The sequence below is a fragment of the Cetorhinus maximus genome, chromosome 17 (assembly GCF_964194155.1).
Source record: "Cetorhinus maximus chromosome 17, sCetMax3.hap1.1, whole genome shotgun sequence".
NCBI lineage: Eukaryota > Metazoa > Chordata > Chondrichthyes > Lamniformes > Cetorhinidae > Cetorhinus > Cetorhinus maximus.
This window is the reverse complement of record NC_135895.1, coordinates 36,297,548-36,324,100: the sequence shown is the minus strand read 5'-3', so window position 1 is coordinate 36,324,100 and position 26,553 is coordinate 36,297,548. Positions and strand designations below refer to the sequence as shown.

At 40.4% G+C, this 26,553-nt stretch overlaps 1 protein-coding gene across 6 annotated transcripts in view; it reads left to right on the top strand.

Annotated features, from left to right (window-relative positions):
* Positions 1-26,553, top strand: part of rnf220a (ring finger protein 220a) — a 514,999-nt gene that overhangs the window by 476,746 nt on the left and 11,700 nt on the right. For 3 of the 6 annotated variants that reach the window (XM_078560995.1, XM_078560993.1, XM_078560996.1), the window contains one exon: positions 18,358-18,432. The exons of 1 other annotated variant lie outside the window; for it this stretch is intronic. In XM_078560995.1, coding sequence (XP_078417121.1) covers positions 18,358-18,432 — 75 coding nt within the window. Of the gene's footprint in view, positions 1-18,357; positions 18,433-19,625; positions 19,734-26,553 lie in introns of all 6 variants that reach the window. 2 more of the 6 variants (XM_078560991.1, XM_078560990.1) reach the window with 1 other exon arrangement.

Here is a 26,553-nt window from a genome sequence, read left to right as displayed (position 1 = left end):
GAGCCACAAAATTGATTATGGATGAGCATTTGAAAAAATTAAGTAAGAATGAGAATGGAGAGAAGCTTAAATGGTTAATTTTGTTGGATGTTGAATTCAGTTCAAGAGTAAACCATGAAGTGAGAACAAAATGCTATGAATTTAAATTAATGAAAATAGTATTAAGACTAATAAAGGGAAAACTTGGTGAGATTTATCTCAAAAGTGAAAAATGGAAGGACATTAAACACAGTTCTATAGGAAGAAACTGGAATTTCTTCCAGTAAGAGGCAGAATGACATGATAGACTGAAAAAATGAACTTCAGTTGACTGGTTTCTTACTCACTACTTGTTGGTATACACCCTCCACTTGTGGGCACAAGGTGTTAATGTGTGCACTAACCTGTGGTTGGCTTCCCTTGCTGAGTGGATGCTCACTTGGAGAGAGTCTGGAAATGAGATGTTAACAAACTGGCACTCTGAGCAGCTTCACAACTGCTGTGAAATTGCAGATCATCAATAGCACCATGGTCAATTGCATCTTTATTTTAAAACTAACAAGTACAAAGTGCTGTGTCATATATCCCAGTATGAGTGGGAATCTGTTAGGAATGTCTCCAATATAATGCCTAAATCTTTACCGAAGTTTCACTTAAACACATTCATGATTGAGAGCACGGTTTGAATGTTAAATGTTCAGTGTCTGTTGCTCACTGAATTTCACCAAGAGCATCAGAAATTATGCCATTTTCTGCCTACTTAATGAAAGCATGGTGTATTATGTAGCCTATTTAAGAAGCCTTGAAAATGATATTTGTGTAGTTTCATGAGTGATTAGGGTGATAGTGCCAGAAGAAAATAGAAATTTCTATCTGCAATGCCTTTGGGTGTATGTATAAGTGTAGATTACAGCCCATAGGAGAGATTAATTTTCATCAGCATCTTTTTTATTTGGTAGCTAGATCATGAATGCACATAAGGTGGATTAAAGGGCCCTCTTGCAGAATCTGTGGACCTGGTATGTTCTGCAAACTTAGAAAATTTTAGAAAAACACCCAACGTATTTTCCAATAAAAGATTTTTTTCATTCTGGTAGTAGAAAGGTTTCCCATTAAATATTAGTGTTTCTCCTGAGCTGTTAGGAGACTCAATAGCCTTATTTAGAGAGGCAACTGTTAAGTTAGATTAGGCTCAGCACACAATTTCCTATGATGAAAATGCTTCTGGTCAGCCTCAATACAATTATGGAGGTAAAATAATACTGTCCTTTCCATGGACACTTTGTTATCCAAGAGATAATCAGCATGCAGAAAGGTAACTTGGACGAACCCATTTCTAATTGGTATTTTAGCTCCTCCTAGTGGTAATCTAATCCATTTGCAGAGCTGTTAGCTTTTCTACAGTGCAAGAAACTTCAATTTGAAATAATTTAAAATATTAAAACATTATTGCATTTTTGTAGAAAGAACATTGGGACAAAAAGAAGAATCTCCTTTAAAAAACCTGTCTATCAGTATATCTTTCAAAGTCTGTAAATATTTCAGAGATGCAGTGTTATTCAAGAGAGCTGTAAAGATTGTAATTTAAAAAAAAATCCTAGTAAGATTTTCTTTTGCTTTTCCTTCTCAAGATGTTGAATTGTTGCTGTAGTATGGTTTGAAGAGTTTCAGGTGAATTTCAAAAGTGGCCATTCGTGCGTGAACCTTGACATTGAATGCCAGTCAGCCTTGAAGCCAATCCTCTTCATATTTCATACTCACACAACAAATCCTTTTTTTAATATTCTTTCATGGGATGTGGATGTTGCTGGCTAGGCCAACATTTGTTGCCCGTCCATAATTGCCCTTGGGAAAGTAGTGGTGAGCTGACTCCTTGAATTGCTGCTGGCCATCTGGGGCAGGTACACCCACAGTGCTGTTAGGAAGGATGTTCCAGGATTTTGATCCAGCGACAGTGAAGGAGCAGCGATATAGTTCCAAGTCAGGATGGTGTGTGGCTTGGAGGAGATCTTGCAGGTGGTGATTTACCATGTATCTGCTGCCCTTGTGGTAGAGGTCGAGGGTTTGGAAGGTGCTGCCCTGGTGAGTTGCTACAGTGCATCTTGTAGATGGTACACACTGTTCCCACTGTGTGTCACTGGTAGAGAAAGTGAAAGTTTAACGTGATGGCTGGGATGCCAATCAAGCAGGCTGCATTGTCCTGTATGGTGTCAAGCTTCTTGAGTGTTGTTGGAGCTGCACTTAACCAAGCATGTGGAGAGTATTCCATCACACTCCTGACTTGTGCCTTGTAGACAGTCTTTGGGGTGTCAGGAGGTGAGTTGCTCCCCGCAGAATATTTATATGGCTGGCCCAATTCAATTTCTGGTCAATGGTAACTCCCAAGAAGTTGATAGTGGAGGATTCAGCGATGGTAATGCCATTGAATGTCAAGAACACAAAAAATAGGATCAGGAGTGGACCGTATGGCCCATCAAGCCTGCTCCACCATTCAATACAATCATGCCTGATCTTTGGACTTTATGGTTCCCCATATTCCTTAATTCTCTGCCTTAAATGTATTCAGTGTTTGAGCATCCACAATGCTCTGGGGTGAAGAATTCCCAGAATTCACAGCCCTTTGAGTGAAGTAATTTCTCCTCATCTAGTCCTAAGTGATTGGCCCCTTATCCTGAGACTGTCCCCCAGTGTTTTAGATTCCCCAACCAGCGGAAACAATCCCCCAGCACCTAATCTATCAAACTCCTTCAGAGTTTTGTATGTTTCAATGAGATCGCCTCTCATGCTTCTAAACTCCAGAGAATATAAGCCCAATTTACTTGGCCTCTCATCATAGGACAGCCTCCTTATCCCAGGGACCAATTTAGTGAATCTTTGATGTACCGCCTCCAATGCGAGTATATCAAAGTGGAGACCAAAACTGCACACAATGTTCCAGATGCAGTCTTACTAAAACTCTGTACAATCGCAGCAACACTTCTTCAGTCTTGTACTTCAATCCCCTTGCAATAAAGGCCGACATGCCATTTGCCTTCCTAATTTCTTGCTGCACCTGCATGCTAACTTTCTGCATTCCTTGTACAAGCACATACGAGTCTCTTTGAACATCAGCGTTTACAAGTTTCGCACCTTTTAAGAAAGATTCTGCTTTTCTATTGTTACGATCAATGTGAATAACTTCACACTTCCCTGCATTATACTGCAACTGCCGTCTTGTTGCCCACTCACCTAACCTGTCTATTTCTCTTTCAGTCTCTGTGTCCTCCCTACAGCTTACCTTCCCACCTAGCTTGGTATCATCAGCCAACTTTGGTACATTACTCTCTGTCTCTTCATCTAAGTCATCAATATAGATTGTAAATAGCTGAGGCCCAAGCACTGATCCTTGTGGCACCCCACTATTTACTGCCTGCCAACTTGAAAAGCACCATTTATGCCTGTTTTCCATCTGTTAACCAATCCTCTATACATGCTAAAATATTACCCCCAACTCCATGAGCCCATATCTTGACTATTAATCTTTTGTCTGGCCTTATTGAATGCCTTTTGGAAATCCAGGAACACTAATCTACTGGTTCCCCTTTATCTACCCTACACCATCAAAAAAACTGTAATAAATTTATCAAATAGTCTTTATCTTTCGTAAACTCATGTAAACTTGTTCTAATCATACTATGCTTTTCTAAGTACATTGTTAAGACTTCCTTAATGATAGATTCCAGCATTTTCCTGTCAACCGCCGTTAGGCTAACTGGCCTACAGTTCCCTGTTTTCTCTCTTTCTACTTTTTTGAAAAACAGTGTAACATTTGTCAACTTCCAATCTAGCGGGGCCATTTCTGAATCTAAGGAATTTTGGAAAATCATAGCCAGCACATCCACTAAATCTGCAGTGATAGCTTTTAGAGCCCTGGGTTGTAGGCCATCAGGCCCTGGGGAATTATCTGATTTTAGTCCCTTAAATTTCTCCAATACTTTTTCTCTGATTATTAATACCTCACTTTTTTTAGCTCCGAGGTTACCGTCATATTTCTGGTATGAAACTTGTGTCTCCTATTGTGAAGACGGACTCAATATATTTGTTCAATGCCTCTGCTATTTCCTCATTACCATGATAATTTATTCTGTCTCTGCTTCTAAGGGACCAATGTTTACTTCAGCTACTCTTTTCCTTTTTATATCTGATAAAAGCTCTTACAATCAGTTTTTATACTTCTGGTTAGTTTACTTTCATATTCTATTTTTTTCCCCCCTTTTTATCAACTTTTTGGTGGCCCTCTGCTGGTTTCGAAAACACTCCCAATCCTCAGACTTATTACTTTTTTTGCAACATTGTAAGCCCCTCCTTTTAATATAATACTAATCTTAATTTCCTGAGTGTGCCATAGATGGGTCTTTCTTGCTGAGTTTTTGTTTTTCAGTGAAATGTATTTTTGTTGAACATTTTGAATTGTTTTTCAAATGTTTCCCACTGTTCATTCATCGCTATACCTTTACGTCTCTTTACCCAATTAACCGTAGCCAGTGCTCCCCTCATACCTTTGTAATTGGCTTTGTTTAAGTTTTAAGATTCTTGTTTGCAATTGGAGTATGTCATTTTTAAAACTTAACATGGAATTGAATGGTGTTATGATCTCCATTTTAGAGGATGTAGTAGCAGAGCATTTAGAAATGCATAATATAATCAAGCAGAGTCAGCATGGCTTCATGAAGGGGAAATCATGCCTGACAAATTTATTAGAATTCTTTGAGGAGGTAACAAGCAGGATAGATAAAGGGGAACCAGCAGATGTAATATATTTGGGTTTCCGAAAAACGTTCGATAAGATACCGCATATAAGGCTATTTGATAAGAGCCCATGGTGTTGAGGGTAGTATATTAGCATGGATAGAGGATTGGCTAACTAATAGAAGACGAGAGAGTTGAGATACAGGGCATTTTCAGGATGGCAATCTGTAACTAGTGGAGTGTCACAGGGTTCAGTGCTGGGGCCACAGTTATTTACAATATATATTAATGACTTGGATGAGGGAAATGAATATACTATCGCCAACTTTGCAAATGACATAAGAATAGGTGGGAAGGCAAGTGATGAGCATGACAGAAAGAGTCTACAGAGGGATATAGACAGGTTAAGTGAATGGACAAAAACTTGGCAGATGGAATATAATGTGGAAAAATGTGAGGTCATGCGCTTTGGCAGGAAGAATAGAGGAGCTGAATATTACTTAAATGGAGAAAGACTGAAGAAAGCTGAGCACAGAGGGATTCGGGGGTCCTTGTGCATGAATCCCAAAAAGCTAACATACAAGTTCAACAGGTAATAGGAAAGGCAAATGGAATGTTGGCCTTTATTTCAAAGGGAATGGAGTATAAAAATAGGGAAGTCTTGCTAAAACTATACCTAGAATACCATGAACAGTTTTGGTCCCCTTATCTAAGGAAAGATGCACTGGCATTGGATGCAATCCAGAGAAGGTTCACTAGGTTGATCCCAGCTGTGGAAGGATGATCTTATGAGGAGAGGTTGAGTAGGTTGCGCCTGTACTCATTGGAGTTTAGAAGAATGAGAGGTGACTCTATTGAAACACATAAGATTCTTAGGGGGCTTGACAGTGTAGAAGCTGAGAGGTTGTTTGCCCATGTGGGAGAGTCTAGGACCAGAGGGCATAATGTCAGAGTAAGGGGACACCCATTTAAAACAGAGATGAGGAGGAATTTCTTCTCTCAGAGGGTAGTTAATCTCTGGAATTATTTACTACAAGAGGGCTGTAGAGGCTGGGCCGCTGAATATATCGAAGGCTGGGATAGACAGATTTTTAATCAGTAAGGGAATCGAGGGTTATGGGGAAATGGCAGGAAAATGGAGTTGAGGATTATCAGATCAACCATGATCTCATTGAATGGCGGAGCAGACTTACTGGGCCGAATGTCCTCCATCTCATGGTCTTGTGGTCTATTTCGCAGTGGATCTTTTACTGTGACATTATTAATAAACCCTGCTTCATTACACAGTGCAAGACCTAAGATATCTGTTGTCGGTTCCATAACGTATTGTTCCAAGAAAATGTCGCAAAAACATTCTACAAACTCATCTTCCAGAACCACTCTTGCCAATTTGATTGTTCCAGTTTATATGAAGACTAAATTCCTCACAATTATTACATTTCCTTTATTACAAGCTCCAATAGTTTCTTGTTTATGCTACGCCCAACGGTACAACTACTGTTAGGGGGCCTGTAATCTACTCCCACCACCGTTTTCTGACTCTTGCTATTCCTAATTTCCACCCGTACTGACTCTACTTCATGATCTTCAGAGGCCAGATCCTTCTCACCTATGCCCTTATGGCATCCTTTGCTATCAGGGCTACCCCTCCTCATTTGCCATTCTATCTGTCTTTCCGAAATGTTGTGTACCCTGGAATATTTATTTCCCAACTTTGATCACCTTGTAACCATTTCTCTGTAATAATGGCAATTAGATCCAAATCATTTACTTCTATTTGTGCCACTTGTTCACCTATCTTATGGCAGATCCTCCATGCATTCATCTGTAATTTCATTTTGATTTACTTCTACTCCCTGCAATGACTTTAGTCACTGGTGTACAATTTTTATTAAACTTTCTGTCCCACTCTGCTGGTCTTTACCCCCATTGCTATACTGTCCTGATGCCTCGACCAGCTGACAAACTGAGTGAAGACTTGGAGTTTGGTGAGAGGGGAGTTTTAAGTGTTAATTTTGTTCTTAAATTTTTCCTTTTAAAATCTAATCTAGCCTGTAATTAGCAGTAACTGGAACGTATTGTGTAAGCAGGCTAAGTTCTTTCTTTCTTGCAGTTTAGACAGGGTAAACTCACTCTCATCTGTAGGAGCTGAGTACTTAATTAGCTAACTAGTTGAATCTGGTTACTGTAGCCCCAGTTCAGTTTACTATAAACTCAGGGTTCTTTACTGCAGCCATGGCAGAGTGCAGCTGACTAACTGAGTGAAGACTTGGAGTTTGGTGAGAGGGGAGTTGGGAGAAGGTAGGGAGAAGGAATTGTTCATTTCCTCCTTTGTACCTTTGTCACCCCATAGAAATTGGTTCTTGCTCTACTACAGGGAAATGAGCTAGCTGTTTGGTGAGTATCTGGTAAGTGGGTAAGTTCTATTCTATTCCTAAGGTTTAAAATAGTGCATAATTTGGTGGTAAAGTTAATCAAATATATAAGAAAGCAACATTAAATAAGTGATTAATATAATTAAGTAATTATTTAAAACACATTAAGGATGGCAGGACAGGTGATATGCCACGGCAGTGCATGTGGGAGCTCCTGGATGCCAGTGTGATCCAGGGCAAACACGTCTGCAGTAAGTGTTTGCGGCTTGAAGAACTTCGGCTCAGAGTCGTTGAGCTGGAGGCTGAGCTGCAGACTCTGCAACAGATCAGGGAGAGAGAAAGTTACCTGGATGCTTTATACCATGAGGCAGTCACACCACTTAGGATAGGGTCTTCTGATTTGGTTAGTGGTCAGGGGCAGGAGGGTGTGTCTGTGAGTGAGGCAAGTAAGGAGACCCAGAGGGCAGGAGTGTGAGCCTCTGCAATTGTCCAACAGGTTTGAGGTTCTCTTAGTTTGTTTGGATAAGAGTGGGGGCTGCAGTGTGGATGAGCAAACTGACCATGGCACTGTGGTACAGGAAGCTATCCAAGTGAGGGGAGTAAAAAGGAATGTAGTGGTAGTAGGGGACAGTATAGTAAGGGGGATTGACATTGTTCTCTGTAGCAAAGAGGTGGCTTTGCTGCCTGTCTGGTGCCAGGGTTCGGAACATCTGGTCAGTGCTGGGGAGGAACTTGCAGTGGGAGGGGGAGGATCCAGTGGTCATGGTCCATGTAGGTACCAACGACATAGGCAGGATAAGGAAGGAGGCAGTGCATAGTCAGTATAATGAGCTAGGTACCAAATTAAGAAGCAGAACCTCAAAGTTAATAATTTCTGGATTATTATTTGAGCAATGTGCAAATTGGCATAGGACAAATAAGACTAGAGAAATGAATGTGTGGCTTAAAGACTGGTGTGGGGGAAGTGGGTTCTGGTTTGTGGGGCAATGGCATCAGTATTGAGGAAAGTGGGATCTGTGCCATTGGGACGGTCTACACTTGAACCGTGCTGGGGCTGGTGTCCCCGCGAGCCTCCTAACTAGGGAAATAGAGAGGGTTTTAAACTGAACAGTGAGGCAAGGGATCAAATTTGGGAACATGTGGTCAACCAAATAGTAGAGACAAGACAAGGGAGACAGGTATTAATATGGGAAATGAGAAACACACTGTAACAGGAAGGGACAGAGAATACAATTCTAAGAGTAAATCAGCACTTAAGGCTAGATGCTACAAAAATAATAAAAGGACAAAACTAAAGGCCCTGTATCTAAGCGCACGTAGCATTCAAAACAAAGCAGATGAACTGAGAATGCAATTAGAAATAAATAAGTATGACCTGATAGCCATTGCACAGACATGGCTACAGGATTACATAGATTAGGACCTCAATATTGAAGGGTACATGACATTTAGGAAGGACATGAAGTTAGGAAAAATTGGAGGTGTGGCTCTGTTAATTAATGATGGTATTAACACATTAGAGAGGGATAACCTAAGTTCAGGAAACCAGGATGTAGAGGTGGTTTGGGTTGAAATGAACACAAAAGGCAAGAAGTAACTTGTGGCAGTGGTGTACAGGCGTCCTAATTGTTAACTACACAGTGGAACAGAGTATAAAAGAAGAAATAATGGGAGCTTGCCAGAAAGGTACAGCAAAAATAATGGAGGATTTTAATCTACATATAGACTGGAAAAATCAAATGGTCAAACGTAGTGTAGATGAGGAGTTCATAGAATGTTTTTGTGATAGTTTCTTAGAACAGCATGTTCTGGAGCCATCAAACAGCAGGCTATAGACGTGGTACTGAGCAATGAGATAGGATTAATGCCTTGTGAAGGCACCCCTAGGTAGCAGCAATCATAATAAGTATCAAACTTAAAGAAAAAGCATATAATTATGCAAAGTGGGTGGCAGGTGAGAAGTTTGGAAAGAATGTATAGAACAGCAAAGAATGACAAAAAGATTAATATGGAGAGAAAAATTAGAGTATGAGAGATAGCTAGCTAGTAATATAAAGATGGATAATAAGAGTTTCTATAGATATTTAAATAAGAAAAGTTAACAAAGTGAGCGATGGCCCTACAGAGTATGTGTCTTGCAAATTAATAATGGAAATTAGGGAGATGGTGGATGAATTAAACAGGTATTTTGCTTCGGCCTTCGCTATAGAGGACTCAAGTAACATCCCGGAAATAGCTGTAAACCAGGAAGTGGAAGGGAGGGAGTAACTCGGGGAAAATTACAAGCACCAGGGAGGTGGTATTGAGTAAATTGTTGGGGCCGCGGCTGACAAATCCCCAGATCCAGATGGACTTCACCCTAAGGTCTTGAAAGAAGTGGCTAGTGAGATAGTTGATGCACTAGTTTTAATTTTTGAAAATTCCCGCGATTCGGGGAAGGTTCCATTAGATTGGAAAATAGCGAATATAACTTGTTTATTCAAAAAGGTAGGGAGACAGAAAACAGGAAGCTATTGGCCAGTTAGCCTAACATCTGTCATAGGGAAAATGTTAGATGCTATTATTAAAGATATTGTAGCAGGGCACTTAGAAAAATTCAAAGCAATCAGGCAGAGCCAACATGGTTTTGTAAAAGGGAAATCATATTTAACCAATTTTTTGGAGTTCTTTGAAGGAGTCACATGCTGTGGATAAAGGGGATGCACTGTACTTAGATTTCCAAAAGGATTTGATAAAGTGCCACTTTAAAGGTTATTGCAGAAAATAAAAGCTCATGATGTAGGGGGTAACATATTGGCATGGTGGAAGATTGGCTAGCTAACAGGAAGCAGAGAGTTGGCATAAATATGTCTTTTTCTGGTTGTCAGGATGTGACGAGTGGTGTACCTCAGGGATCAGTGCTGGGGTCTCAACCTTTTACAATTTATATAAATGACTTGGATGAAGGGACCGAAGGGATAGTGGCTAAATTTACTGACGACACAAAGATAGGTAGGCAAGTAAATTGCGAAGAGGAGGTTGCAAGGTGACATGGATAGGTAAAATGAGTGGGCAAAGATCTGGAAAATGGAGTATAGTGTGGGCAAATGTGAAATTGTTCATTTTGGCAGGAAGAATAAAAAAGCTTATTATCTAATTGGTGAGAGATGGCAGAGCTCTGAGATTCAGAGGGATCTGGGTGTCCCACTGCATGAATCTCAAAAGGTTAATATGCAGATTCAGCAAGTAATCAGGAAAGCTAATAGAATGTTATCACTTATTGTGAGGGGCATTGATTGTAAAAGTAGGGAGGTTATGCTTCAGTTGTACAGGGCATTGGTGAGACCAAATCTGGAGTATTGTGTACAGCACTGGTCTCCTCATTTAAAGAAAGATGTAAAAATGTTAGAAGCAGTTCAGAGAAGGTTTACTAGACTAATACCAGGAATGGGTGGGTTGTCTTATGAGGCAAGGTTGGACAGGTTAGGCTTGTATCCATAGGAATTTAGAAGAGCAAGAGGCAACTTGATTGAAGCCTTTAAGATCTTGAGGTGTCTTGACAGGGTGGATGTGGAGAGAATGTTTCCTCTTGCGGGAGAATCTAGAACTAGGGGTCAATGTTTAAAAATAAGGGGTCGCTCATTTGAGACAGAGATGAAAAATTTTTTCTGAGGGTTGTGAGCCTTTGGAACTCTTCCTCAAAAGGCAGTGGAAGCAGGGTCTTTGAATATTTTTAAGGCAGAACTAGATAGATTCTTGATTAACAAGGAGGTGAAAGGTTATTGGGGATAGGTATATACATGGGGTTGAGGTTACATTCAGATCAGCCATGATCTTATTGAATGGCGGAGCATGCTTGAGGGGCCGAGTGGCCTACTCCTCCTAATTTGTATGTTGTATGGATTTTGAAATCTCCCTTCACCTGAACCTTCCTGGGTCAGGACACTGGTACCAGCCCGGTTCAAGCAGAGCCCATCCCAACGGAATAGTTCACTCTTCCCTGAATACTGATGCCAATGCCTGATGAATCAAAGCCCCTTCTTCCTACACCACAGTTTGAGCCATGCATTTAATTCTCTAATCTGCTTGATCCTATGCCAATTGGCGCATGGTTCAGGTAACAATCCAGAGATGATTACCTTTGGTGTTCTGCTTTTTAATTTGTACTCTAACTCCTCAAATTTGTTTATTAGAACATCATTTCTGGTTCTACATTTGTCATCAGTTCCCACGTGGACCACGACAACTGAATCCCCCCCTTCCCACTCCCAAGTTCCTCGCCAGTGGGAAGAGATGTCCTTAACCCTGGCACTGTGCAGACAATACAATCGTCAGAGATCCTGGTCACGGCTGCAGAGAACAATATCTGTCCCCCTGACTATACTGTCTCCTATCGCACCCACATTCCTCTTGGCTCCCCCCACTTGAATGGCATCTGTCACCATGGTGCCAGGCTAGTCCGCTCATCCACCTTGCAGTCCTTCTCCTCATCCACACAGGTCGGAAGCACCTTGAGTTTGTTAAACAAAGTCAGGGGCTGAGGCCCCTTCATCACTACATGCTGATTCCCCTTATCTGCCTGACTCTCAATCACACCCTCCTTTCCTTGACAATTGACCAATTCTAAACGTTCTGCCTAACCTAAGGGGTGTGATGTCCTTCTGGATAGGGGCATGGCTAGTCCTGAAGCAGAAGTCTTCAGTACTATTGCCAGAATATAGTCAGGGCCCATAGCTTTTACTTGGTTTAAATTTCAAACAGTGCTTGGCAGTTATCGGTCAGTCACCATCAACATTCTCCATGGCAGCACCTCTACCAATCAGAGTCTACTTGCCAACCAATCAGCATACCCTGTCATACAGTATAAATTGTTGTTCTCATCTTGTACTGGCAATTCTTGCAAAGTGTCCTGATGAGTGCAAGGTGAAAAGATTCGACATGTCTCTTTTTTCAGCAATACTCAAATATCCCATCCTCAGTGATGAGGGAGCCCAGCACACCAGTGCAAAAGACAAGGCTGAAGCATCTAAAACCCTCTTCAACGGAAGTGCTGGGTGGATGATCTTCACGGCCTTCTCCTGAAATCCCCAGTATCACAGGTGCCAGTTTTCAGCCAAATTGATCGAGTGCCCTCAGTCATTTCTTGATATCACATGGAATGAATTGAATTGAGCTGCCACGTGATTATATATGACAGGGTTAGTTCTCGAGGCTTGCTGCGTCCGCATACTATGGGTTGCCCAGACACACAAAAGTGATGTCCCTTTACACCCTATCTGATCTATGACTGGTTCTGTATCTGCTTCAGATTAATGAAGTGAGTGACAGCCGTTTGCTGACTCATTCTTCAGGGCAATGTCTTGACCGATCAGAGTCAAGTTGCCTGGTTTAAATTCCAAACAATGCTCGGCAGTTAACTGTCAGTAACCTTTAATTGGTGCAGTCTCCATGGCAACACCGCTACCAATCAGAATCCACTTGCAACCAATCAGTACTCTCTTCTCATACAGTATAATTGTTGTTTTCCCCTTGTATTGGTATTCTTGCGAAGTGTCCTGATGACTGTAAGATGCAAAGCTTTGACATGTCTCTCTTTTTCAGCAATGCTCAAATTCTGTACTACAAAACGACTATATGGGGATATTTGTGGAGCCTCCTCCATTAGCTGTTTAATTGTCCACTACCATTCACAACAGGACTGCAGACCTTAGATTTGATCCGTTGGTTGTGGGATCGCTTAACTCTGTCTATCGTATGCTGCTTCCGCTGTTTGGCATGCAAAAAGTCTTGTGTTGTAACTTCAGCAGGTTGACACCTCATTTTTAGGTATGCCTGGTATTGCTCCTGATATGCCTTCCTGCACTCTTCATAGAGCCAGGGTTGATCCCGTGGCTTGATGGTAATGGTAGCGTGAGGGATATGCCAGGCTATGAGGTTACAGATTGTGCTTAAATATAATTCTACCGCTATAGGTTTGGAGTTACATGTAGGTTAGACCAGGTAAGGATGGCAGATTTCCTTACCTAAAGTCGCCAGCTGCCGTGGTGGGATTCGAACCCATGCCCACAGAGCATTAGCCCCAACCTTGGATTACCGGTGTAGTGATATTACCACTACGCCACCGCCTCTCCATATTGTAAACACTGCTGCTGCTGTGTGCCTGTGGTGGGGGGAGTGAATGATTAAGTTGGTGGATGAGGTGCTGACCTTGCAGGCTGCTTTGTCCTGATGGTGTTTAGCTTCTTCAGTGTTGTTCGAGCCACACTCATCCAAGCAAATGGAAAGCATTCTAGCACACTCCTGATTTGTGCCTTGTAAATGGTGGACAGGCTTTGGGGAGTCAGGAGGTGAGTTATTCTCTGCAGAATTCCCAGCCTATGACCTGCTCCTCTAGCCACAGTATTTATATGGCTGGTCCAGTTCAGTTTCTGGTCAATGATAACCCCAGGATGTTGATAGTGGGGGATTCAGCTATAGTAATGTCATTTGATATCAAGTGGATATGATTAGATTCTCTCTTGTTGGAGATGGTCATTGCCTGGCACTTGTGTGGCGTGACTGTTACTCAACACTTAACAGCCCAAACCTGAATGCCGTCCAGGTCTTGCTGTATATGGACACGGACAGCTTCAGTATCTGAGGAGTTGCAAATGGTTGTGGATAGTGATTGTGAATGGCACTTGCAGCAGGGATTTCTGGTTGGTAATCAGTGGTTGTTTCCTCATGAGGGGGCTGGACAGAGTGGATAGGGAGAAGTTGTTCTTGCTCATAAAAGGATCAAGAACAAGAGGGCACAGAAATAAAAGTGATTAGCAAAAGAAGCAAAAAAACTTTTTCACACAATGAGTGGTTCGGGCATGGGATCTACTGCCTGGAAGTGTGGTGGAGGCAGGTTCAATCGAAGCATTCAAGAGGGCATTAAATGATTATTTGAATAGAAACAATGTGCAGAGGTACAGGGAAAAGGCAGGGCAATGGCACTAGGTCATAATGCTCATTTGGAGAGCTGGTGCAGACACGATGGGCTGAGTGGCCTCCTTCTGTGATGTTGAAATTCTGTGACTCTGAGATTTACCTTCTCTATAAAGTGTTATATGTGTCAAAACTGGAAATGCTCCATTCTTCACAACTGAACCTGCATCTGGATGAGAATGGAAGTTGTGACATTGTCTTTAGAATTTGTTGAACACACGTTTCTTAGGTAGTGAAAAACAGGGTAGCCAACAGCCCTCTGAAGTTGCTGCACAGTCAGTGTTCCTGAATACAAGTCTTTTCAACCAGCTCTTTCAAGAACAATAATGTTGAATTGACTTGTTGTTCTGTGATCCTCCATTGCAAACGGGTGGCATTTAGACTAAGTAGAAGAGAACTTGCTTAATTTTTTTTCTTTCATGTTTGCATGTGTAATTTATTAAGGAAAGATAAAGCATTTTATTAACATGGACATTTCCCCATTAACACTTGTTAGGTCTCAGTCTGAAATTCTAGAAATTTGCCAGTATTCCATGAAAAGTTGTTTGATAAGAACAGAGATTTTGAGTCATCCGTAACAATAATGATGCTAGTACTAGTAAAATATAGAAGACAGATTAGCCAAAAGTTTTTAGATAATTTGGCAATCTATATGAATTAGAAGGCATCACAGTTTATTTCAAATCAGAAATGCCCCCCTCCAGCTTTTAAAATGTTTACATTTGTAAATATGACAACTAAAGAGTTCTTACCTACAAATATTCTATATTTTTGCTGTTTTATATTGTTTCACAATTTAATTTTGTACTTAGCAACGAGTTTAAATACTGTCTTTTCTGAAAACAGAATATAATAAGACTTTGTTGGAGAGGCCTCAACGTTTGTTTTGTGTCAGGATACCAGCAATGTCCAAATGTGCAAATTAAAAGAAAGAATGTGAAATGCTGTAAATCTGAAACAAAGAGAGAGATATACAACGGGTCAGTCAGAAGCGGTAAAGGGAAAAGGCAGGTTAACATCTCGAGTGTCAGCCTTTGCATTAATGTCAATTTCAAAGTTGCCATGTGTTAATTGCAACATTTATTTTGCATGGACACAGCTGTGTTCACTCACTAGTTTGTAGATTTCACTTCCCTTAGGCTTCCATTTCTTCTACAATTTAAAATGCAGATTTAATATCACAGAAACATGTTCCAAGGCCACATCCAAAATGCTGTTGGTTGAAGGAAGTGAGCTACAAAACAGCACCTCCATAATGTACTGGCCTTATAAACAGTTGTGATGAAACTTCAGCTACATTAGTAATGAACCCTTGGATCAGGTCACTGCTGCTAACTCTGCTGCCCAGCCAGTAAACACTCTGTGTTATATGAAATATATTTTGAATCTCTGTTGATGCTGCTGCTTTATTTTTTAATTTCATTAACAATGCTACATTATACCAGTTGGTATGTTTGGCAGGCAAATGATGTTTGCATGAGCAAACCCGCTATAAGCGGTGGGGTCTGTATATGCTTGTAATGGAGCCTAATGATTTTCTATTTCACCTGTGTGGATAAAATCTGGAAAAGTACTAAATCATGACAAAAATGATGTCATTCTAAATATTAAGCTACTTCAGCATGGAAAATCTATAGTTGAGTGATACATAAGTAGGATGTGCCACAAACAACGCAAAGGACTGTAAAAGATATCAGAAAGACAAACACAGGTTAGTTGAATGGGCAGGTGCAGTTTCTCTTTATTCTTAGGCAGGTCCCTCAGGACCTGCTTCCACTCCTGTTCGGGTTCCAAAATAGCTGATAAGCGTAGTGCACGATCTACAGACTCTACCACAAGCGGGTAGGTAGTGCTTGAAAGGTCGGGTAGGTGAGATGTTTGGAGGTTGATGCGCTCTCTCTGACACCTCGACTTTGCCTCTGCATGCTTCTTCACTGCTGTGCGGTGCCTTCCCGAATAAACGTCTTCCAGTTTGGTTGGGCGCAAACAAGGGACTTCCATGAGTCAGTGGGGAAGTTTGATCTCTTCAGGGACGCTTTGAGGACATCCCCAAAGTGTTTCTGCTGTCATCCTGGAAGTCTCCAGCCTCACTGAGTTCTGAATAGAGCATTCAGGAGTCTGGTGTCAGGCATACGAATCACATATCCCGCACACTGGAGCTGTTCTGAGTTATTAGTGCTTTAATGCTGAGCATGTTGGCTTGGGTGGGGGTTTCTGTTGGGCCACCTTTCCTGGCACTGGACTTGGAGAATCTTGCGAAGGTACCACTGATGGTATTTCTCCAGTGCTTTGAGGTGCCAGGAAAGGTGGCCGAAGCACATAGGACTGCGGATATCAATGCTGCCCAGTAAACCATGACTTTTTAGCCTCAGAAATGCAATTCAATGTAGGTAATGCGGGATAATATATTTTGAAATTAAAAAATGTTGGAATATACACTTAATGCGGGAAGGCACTGAAGGATATAATTAAACAGAGAAATCTAGGAGTTCAAATACATAATTTCTTGAAAGTGTGCATGGTGGTAAATAAATCATTAACGAAGGCCAAGAGAATTTTAGGTTTGATAGAGGCGTAATGGCAAGAGTAAAAGAATAACGATGAATTGATAGGTAACATTGATTAGCCATATTTAGAATACTGTGTGCAACTTTGTTTTCCCCATTATAAAAAGGACATTAAATACCTAGAGTAGCAGGATGATGTCAGGAAAAGGAAACTATAGCTGTAAAGTGAGATTTTTGATACTGGGACATTTTCCACTTGAGCAGCGAAGACTAAGCTGAAAATTAATATAACTTGAAAAGAAAATTATGAAGGGTTTTGAGAGCAAATGGGGCAGGTTTATTTGGTTGGGGAGTCATTGAAGAAGGATCAAATTTAAAATTGTTAATGAGACTGAAAAAAAGAGATTAGGGGTTATTTCTTTACATAGGGGGCTGCTGAGGTATGCAGTGCTCTGCCACAGGAAGCTTTGGGACAGAGATCGTTGCATCTTTTAAGGGAGCAGTAAAAATATACTTGAAGCAGAGGTAAATGGTGAACAGCAATTGCCTCCAACTAAATTTTAGGAAGACTGAAAACATTGTTTTCAGTCCCCGTCTATTCTCTAATCACTGACTATCTCCCTCTCTCCGGCAACTATCTGAGGCTAAACCATACTGTTTGCAACTTTGGTGTCACAGTGGACCTTTGGATGAACTTCTGACCACATATTTGTATCATTGCTAAGACCACCTCCTTCCATCTCCATTACATTGCCCAAGTCTGCCCCTGTCTCAACTCATCAGCTGCTGAAACCCTCATACATGCCCTTGTTACCTCTAGACTTGATTATTCCAATACACTCCTAGCCATCCTCCCACCTTCTATCTTTCGTAAGCTTGAGGTCATCCAATATTCTGCTGCCTATGTCCTAAGTGGCACCAGGCTCCATTCCCCTTGTATTTACTGACCTTCATTGACCCCTGGTTTAACAATACCTTGATTTTAAATTCTCATCCTTGTTTTCAAATGGCCTTGCTCCTTACTATCTCTGTAATTTCTTCCGAACCCTACAACCTTCCAAGATACCTGTGCTTCTCCCAATTCTGGCCTCTTGAGCATCCCCGATTTTAATTGCTGTACCATTGGTGACTGTGCCTTCAGCTGCCAAGGCCCTAAACTCTGGAATTTCCTCCGTAAACTGCTCTGCCTCTCTATCCTTCTTTAAGATGATCATCTTTAAGATGATCCTTAAAACTTACCTCTTTGACCAAGCCTTTGCTCATCTGCCATAATATCTTCTTATGTGGCTCTGTGTCAAATTTTGTTTGATAACATACCTGTGAAGCACCTTCGAACATTTTACTACATCAAAGGCCTATATAAATGCAAGTTGTTATTGTGGTTGATACAAGGCTATGGGGAGAAAGCAGGTCATTGGGATTAGTTTTAGTTTGTGTCTAGCTAGGTCCTTACTAGAGCAATGAGCCAAATAGCCCCATTCTATCTTATAAACTTCTATGGTTCTACAATTCTGGAAGGTGAGCAGAAAGGAGGAAAGTAGGTATTATTGCATTGCACTGATTATAACACAATATGAGTGGTGGTTGCTATCTCGCCCACATTTTGCATCCTTCTACATAACACTTAATTCCAAGAAAACCCTTGGTTACCTTGTTTGTTGAACACAATTTAGAGGACCCCAAGCCCAAAACAAAGACATTTAAATTGTATGAAAATTTGTGACTAAATAAGGATGATAAATGAACTGTAGATACTTCTCCTATTTTTCTTAAAACCATTCTTCAAAATTAGTAGGTTTATTTTTTATTTTATGCAGGACTCCTACTCGATGCCCCTCACCTCAATCCAGTGTTGGCATGTTCATTGTGAGGAATGCTGGCTCAGAACACTGGTAAGAATATCCTTCCATTTCTTCATGTTGTTTCTTTTCTTTCTGTCGTTCTGCCCTAGTGCCTTCAGGGAAAAGTGTTATAATCCGTTCAAACATTGCAGTACAGAAGGAAGCAATTAATAAGAAAATGCTCATCTGTTTCGCAGCCAGCCTTTTCCAATACACAATTTATTATATAAACACTTTCACGACGTCCTTTAAAATTTGCTTGCTGTGGCGGCTTGTTACTAATGTTACCATTAAACCATACCCTGAAGACAGCAATAAAGTTGGAATGCTAGGCCCTTGCATCTTTAATCAAAGTGAATGCTTGTAATCTTGTTACTGCTGCCTTTTTTTTTATGAAACTGGGCAGTACATAGCAAACTGTGTTTGTGTGTACGTGTGCATGTAAATATGTAATAATCATTCATTATTCTCATTAACTTAGCTTTATTTAAACAGATTTTTTGTAATAAGGAAATAAAGGTGGAACAATATGATTTTCCTACATAGATCATACATGTAACAAATAATAAAACATCTCCAGTGCTGTAACCACAATTAGTGCAATAAAAGATTGGAGGGATGGGGGTTTTCTTCTCTCAAAATGCCTGACTACAATGGCACATTGCCGCAGTGCTAATGAGGGTTTGAAGTATAAAACACTAATGAACTAAAAAGGAAAACATTTATTGTTGAGTTTAGCACATCATGGTTGAGGTAAGTTCATTACCACAATTAAGGTAGTCCTTTAGATTTTGATTCAACACTTCCTAACTTATAATCATCGCTAATAGTTTAATGTTTCTTTATTCATCATATCCCCCACAAGGGAAGGAGGTATGGTGATTCTCTTACATTTCATTGCTCCAATTGCAGTTTTCTAGATTTGATTACAATGCATGTTGGTTAGTCTTCAGATTTCTTGCATGCCCCACTTCGCACCACTAGCTTAGAAGCTGAAAGGCTTGGTTTACACTATTTTGTTTCAGGTTTGATGTCACAGTAATGCGTAACATCTCATTTCATTCTTCTAGTCATTGGGTGATATTGATTGTTGGTGTGAGAGCCAAGAGATCATACTTTGGGGCCATTATAATACTTGGACTTGGGGTACCATGCATTGACTACTAAGCTCATGCTAAAGTAGCACATGTGTTCAGTATCAGGTGTTCCCGCATTAATTCCAGCAGTTCTACCTCCCATTACAGATTGCCTGGCAGCAGAGACACAAGACTTGGCACTGGAATTGTAGACAGGGGCAATGTGGCACTAGAGCTCTTCCATACAGCGCCATGGTGTGGAAACAAATTGATTTGGTACTGTGTATATGTGACAAAAATGAAACATTTTGGTCTTTTAAGATTATTTTTATACTGTTGTCCACACTGTATACAGAGGATAAAGATCAGTAATTTTTGTTTTCTGCAAGCTGGAGGGAATTTATGTTACAGTTAGCCTAATAGTCACACCTCAGGACAGAGTGAGGACATGTGTAGTCATAAAAATTTCTTGCTATTGCATGGTTTGATTGCTGCCATTGTATGTGAATGGAACACACAATTTGCTGGAATGGGTATCAATGGGGGAATATGTATGTTTTAGTAACTGATCTCTGTTGAAACAAGAGGAGTTATTATATTTGAATGTAGGGGTATTGGGTTGTACCTATTTTAAAGTATCTTTGATTCTGGATAAACATGAACTATATGCATTTATGTAGCAACTTTAATGTAGAAAAATACCCCAAAATACTTCAGAAAGATGTAATCAGTCAATATGGACACCAAATCAAGAAAGGAAATACTAAAAAGTGAGACCAAAAGCTTCGTCAAAGAGGTGGATTTTAAGGAATTCCAGTACATGGGGGACAGATGACTGAAGACATGGCCACTGATAGTGGGATGAAAGGACAGGAGGAATGCGCAAGCTGTCAAAAGTTAGAGGAACGTAGAGTTTTGAGTGTATTGGAGGAGATTACAGAGATAGTGAGGGGCAAGGTCATGAAGGGATTTAAACTTTGAGGATGAGAATTTTAAATTGTAGTTTGGGAGTCAATCTAAGTCAACAGGGGTCACAGTTTAAAAATAAGGGATCGCTCATTTAACAGAGATGAGGAGAAATTTTTTCTCTCAGAGAGTTGAGTCTTTGAAACTCTCTTCCTCAAAAGGTGGTGGAAGCAGAGTCCTTGAATATTTTTAAGGCAGAGCTAGATAAATTCTTGATTTATTGGAGGTAGGCAGGAATGTGGAGTTGAGGTTACATTCGGATCAACCATAGTCTTATTGAATGGCGGAGCAGGCTTGAGGGGCAGAGTGGCCTACTCCTCCTAATTCTTATGTTTGTGTGTAACAAGAGCAGGAGTGATGGCTGGCTAGGTATCAGTGCAGGTTAGGATATGGCAGCAGAACCTTGAATGAGCTGGAGCTTACAGAGCCTGGAGGCTGGCACTCCTGCCAGATGAGCATTGGAATAGTTGTGTTTAGAAATACCAAAGGCATAGATGAGATTTTCAACAGGAGGGGCAAAAGTGGATAGTGTTTCAGAGGTGTAAGTAGCCCGTTCTTGTGACAGTGAGGATATGGGGCCAGAAACTCAGCTCAGGACTGAATAAGCCTCCAAGATTACAGGCATCTTGCTTCACCCTGCGATGGTGACCTGGGACTAGTATGGGATCAGTGCGAGAGTACATAATTTGTGGCAGGTGCTGTTTAATTGTCAAAGAATGGAGCTAGCTTTTTTATGTGATTTAAGAAATTGTACATTTTGTGAATGGGCTTTGTTTCAGTGCATAATCAAAGGATTTGAAATGACAGTTCAGTGGCTGAACTTACCTCAGAAGTCAGAAGTCTGTAGCCAGCAGAGAAACTGACTCTTGCAGCCTTTCACCACAGAAGAAGTGAATGCACATTTTCATGGTTCAATGTATATTGAGAGATAGCTCAAGGGAAGGATCTTTATTATTCTGATATATTGTGGAGGGTAATAACGTTTGTAAATTATGATAAATACACTCTTTTGCAGTGAATCCTGCATTCATTTATCTGTTAATGTTAAATAAAACATCAGTTGCTTTATAGCCTCAGTCTGGCCTGACAGACTATAAGTTCAATCTTTTCCTGTCCTTTTTTGTATGTTCATAATCCATCTAACGAGGACAAAGGGAATCATGTGGTGACATGTGAAACATTTTAGTAAGCCAATTTACAGTAGCAAAGTTCTTTGATCAACCCCTGAGCCTTGCTATCACTTACCTAAATATTGAGCAGTAGCATTCCTCTTAGGGAATGGGAAGCCCTTTTATGAAATGCTTGCTGCTGGTAAATCTTACGAGAAACACAAAAATGTAAGTGCAAAAGATGTTTGTGGTACTGCTTGTGGGTTTTTGATAGCTGTTGATGTTTATTATCAGGCATGGTCTTTTTGATGAGATAATGGCCCAACCAACCCATTCCAATGGTTCAGGTCGATTTTAACAAACTCCTGGTAGATCAGTTCTTCCATTGTGCTAGTTAACATTTCTCCCGCAATCAACATCATAAATATCAGATTAATTGGTCATATGTGGTCAGATGTTGGATCTTGCTCTATGGTATTTGCATATATAAATTAATTCACCAGAGTAATTCATTATATATGAAACACTGACATTTCTAAAAGATGTGAGAAGAGACTAAATAAATGCATTTTTAAAAATTTTTTAGACATGCAACTGCAGTTTCCAAATTGTGGTTGCACATATCCAAGATTTCTTTAGTGACACTGGATTAGAATGTCTCAGGAAAGTGAGGCAGTAAATCTTTCTTTTATTCTTTCAAAGCTTAAGTTTTATCATAGACAATAGAACAAGGCTCAACTATACTGGCAATAAGCTTACTTTTGTACTTGCAGTAAAATATTTTTTTTTAAAAATTTTGTTTTGGGTCGGGGGGGAACTTGTTATATTATAGTCCTTTTACTCTCCAGTAAGAATTGGCCCACTGCTACTAAAACTTCACACTTGGGTACAATACGTTAACACTGAGATGTGGGGAATCATTGATTCCACAGCTACATAGTGACATCATCAAAGATTTTGAATTGATCAAAGTAACTATTCAGTCAGCCTTTTGAATTCAGGACTAGCATTTTTTCACCCAGAAAGAAAACTCCATGGCCTGGAGTTTCTGTTTTTTCACCATCCTGTCTTGGAAATGTATTGCTGATCTTTCATTGTTCCTGGGTCAAAATCCTGGAACTCCATTGTTGTGTGTACCTACACCATATGGACTCTAGCAATTCAAGAAGGTGGCTTACCACCACCACCTCGATGGCAGTTAAGGATGGACAATAAATGGTGCTCTTGCCAACGATGCCCACATCCCATGAATGAATATTAAAAAAAGTCACCCTTAGAGATACTTTGACCTGCTTACCTTTCTCTATCTGTCTCTCAAAGTGGATACTCATTAGTTGGTCATTGGACATTTGACACATGGAAGTTTGAGTCCTCACTAGGTGGATGGGCAAGTACCAGGAGCTTTTCACAAGCAGCACAACTGACCATGAAATGTGTGCATTTCCAGTTATCATATCTTCTTGAACGGTTCCACCAGGTGCAGAACTTCAGTAGAAGTTGCTTGCCTTTCTGTAATCCAGTTATGATAGGTACTAGGCTCTGGATATGAGAGTAAGTTTTCTTATACATAGCCTACAAGTATGAAGCCATCTCAGGACTCAGGTATACAATGAACATTTATTTTCATTGTAGTGAAGGACCTGTTGAGGCATGTGCTTGTGACATATGAGTTTAATACCACTAGCAGCCTTTTGTAATTCAATATCTGCATCCCTGAGAGAGCAGGGTAGGATTTCAAAGTATGCAAAGGGCTACTACTAGATTTTAACCAACCAGCACTGTGCAGCTTAACTTCCTTCTTTGCAACCTCTTTGCCTCTTTTTCCATAATTACTTTGCAGCTTGTTCTTAGATTTTGCTCGTGGCCTAGAAAAAATCATTCTGTTCTGAACCATGAACTAGGACCATTTGGTTATATGCTCTGTATTCCACAAGCTGCATTAAGGTTTTGCTGTCATTTAAGAAAGAGGCCAAGACGTCCTTTGTCCCTTTTCAACATGGTAGCAAAAGACTGCGTCCAGGCTGAAAGTGTCAGCATTAGGACCCCTAGATAGTAAAGACAGTGGTTGCTACACCAGTGCATGCAGTATTAATGACTTGTCAGGAATGGCATCTTGCTGGTTGGTTCTTGAAATGCTTCCATACATTTTTTTTTAATTCAATGCTTAATGTATTTACAAATAGATTTTGGTCTACTTGGTATGATACTAACCCTACACGTATTATGTGAACTTCAAGCACTATGTGGTATTCAAAGGGTTAAATGATAAATGGAATTTCTTTCCTTGTGTTGGTAGTCCTCTTTACAGCTGCCCGTGTAATAAATAGTGAGAATGAAAGAATTCTGAGCTCATTTAAGTGGAGTTTATATTAGCAGTTTGTCATTTATTGCTGTTCTGTTGTTTTGTTTTATTCTTTCCATTTTTATTTTTGCATGCTCACTTTCTACAGTCTTACCCAAGGCTGAGTTTTCATAAGTTTTTATTAAACTATTTGATCTGAAGATTGAAATCAAACAGCGCTATAACATTGCACTCCTGTTGATAGTGGTTGCCAACTGGTTAGGAATTTACAGTTTTCAGCAAGCAAGATAGTCCCTCGCGGTTGGACTAGGAATGGATGCCAACGTTGGATTCCTGTATTCCTGTATCAGAAGACAGTGCATTGTTCAGTTTGCTTGCTGTGATTCACGAAGTGGCATTCCCTGCTATAGTGCAAAATGCTAAAGGAGCGCAGTCAGCTTTTAGATGTATCCTATTACTGACTTTTTGATAAAATCCTCATGACTAAATAAATCCAAAGACCATAAATCCATCTGGGCTCTTAGTAAAACTTGATTCTTCACTTGTGAAAAGAGCGTCCACAAGGAAAGCACGTTTGCTTTGCAGGGGAAGTTGTATTTTGTAAACTTGTGATTTATTAGTAAATGAACAGCCAGGTTTTCCCCAGTGAGCTGTTCTGTGTTCGTTATGGGAAGCCCAGTGAGTGCCTAATCCTCCCCCCTGCAGTAACTTATTCAATATTGCTGTGCTGCAGAGTGGCATGACTATAATAGTTTAGATTAAAGATGGAAAAAGGTGAAGGCACATAACTTGAACTTGCGTTCTTCCAGCTATTTACTATTTACTCTTTCGTCAGTAATGGAAACCTACAGTACTGTACAATAGCAAATATTAGAACTTTTGAAGCTGAGCTCACGTTTTTATCAGGTTGCATGAGAGTACTAGTAATCTATCCACAAGCTTTTACCAGTCCAAATATTAATCTTATTGTTATGAGATACGCAACTGAGAGCTTGTTTTGTTTCTGGGGGAGTGGCTTAACTCACGGTACTGGGAATAAAGGATGCTAACCCATCCACCTCCTACCAATTTGTGTCTTTTCCCACACTGCTAAAGCACAGCTGTCGGTTAGTTGACTGAATGTAACACTAACTTCATGCATGGAGATGTATGTTTGCAACTGGGGAGCATTATTTGGGAAGGTTCAACAGAAAATGGGGAATAAAACCGCTGCAGAGGCCCTGATTCTGTCTGCTTTTTTTGTATCCTGCAATGATCTCAAGACATTTTAATATCAAACAACCCTTGGGATATGTTTACATGGATTCATGCAAAAACATGTTTCCGTACAAATAAAGTTCTTAAATTTGCCTTTTTTTCTGTCAGAATAGCATCATTAAGAGAGTTAGCAGTGTGATGGCTATTGAGAACACACAGGATTAACAAGCTTGGTTGGCAAGTGAACCCAAGCTCCTCAGTTATCCAACTGATTATTCTGTTAATATGGAGCTTTGGCATTGCAATTAGTGGTTATCATTCTTGCATTATCTCCCTTTACCACTCCAGCTTCTGATAGTAGTTAGAGGTAACCACTCATTCTAATGACTGTTCACACCTTTTTGCTGTCACTTCCTTTGACACATGAGATAATGGTAGTAGATCATTTACCTGTTTTTGTAGACATTTGTTCCTTGTTATCATTACAAAAAGAAGCAAGGCCTTTGTGGGTCATTGATATCTTTGAGTATCTTGACTGCTAATACTTCAAGATTAATGTTTGGAGGTCTATATTAGCTGTTAACAAAAATGCACAACTTTTCAGCAAGTTGAGCCCAGTAGCTGCAAATTAGGCTTTCTTCTTAATATTCAGCAGCTTTGATTTAAAAAGGACACTACGATAGGATAAATTTGTCTTATAGTTCAGGCTGCAGGGATGTATTGAAAGATCCATTTGATGAAAACTTGAAACTAAAAAAATGCATTTAATTGCTTACAGGACATATTAAAGTAACTCAGGACAAATGTAAAGAATATTGAAAAAGTATAAAAAGGTTAGAAAGTCTAAGGGTGTGTTTGGGCAGCAAAATGACATTTGATGTGCACATGCACATTTCTGCCACACTTGTGGCAACTATTGAAGATTCTTTTCTTGACTTTAAGGCTTCTGAACAAACCAGTTGCTGCCAGAGATGGATGCACTAATATACCTCTCCCTTGGAAGAGAGCATGACTCGTAGCAGAGGGCACACAGAAAAGGGCAACAGCTATAATGAATGGAGGAGGAACAAAAGGAAGGGAGGTGTCAATAGTCCCTTTCTAACCAGGCTGTATGTAAAGAATTACTTTGAGTGAGATGCCAGAGCCCTAATTTCCCTATTCAGCGGAAGACCCACTCTCCTAGCTTCCCTCTGTTACTGATCATCATGTCATCATCTTGGCCAACATGCAAAAATAATAAAAATATCCAGTGCTATCCCAGTGGTTGCAGCATGGCTGGCAGAAACCTACTGATTTCAATGGTAGAGACTGTCTATGTCCTTTGAGGGTGACCTTGAGCAGCTGTAGGCCTAGAAGACCCAGCTTCAGACTGTACCAACTTGGCATGGGCAGCAGCTGTCAGAGCTGGCTAGCTGACAAGCGTGAACGGGTTGAGAGGATGAACTGTCACCCTGAGAAAGGACAGCAGGTTTGTACTGGATGGAGCCACTGCCACTCCCCTGGTGTGGTGCCTCAGCAATCC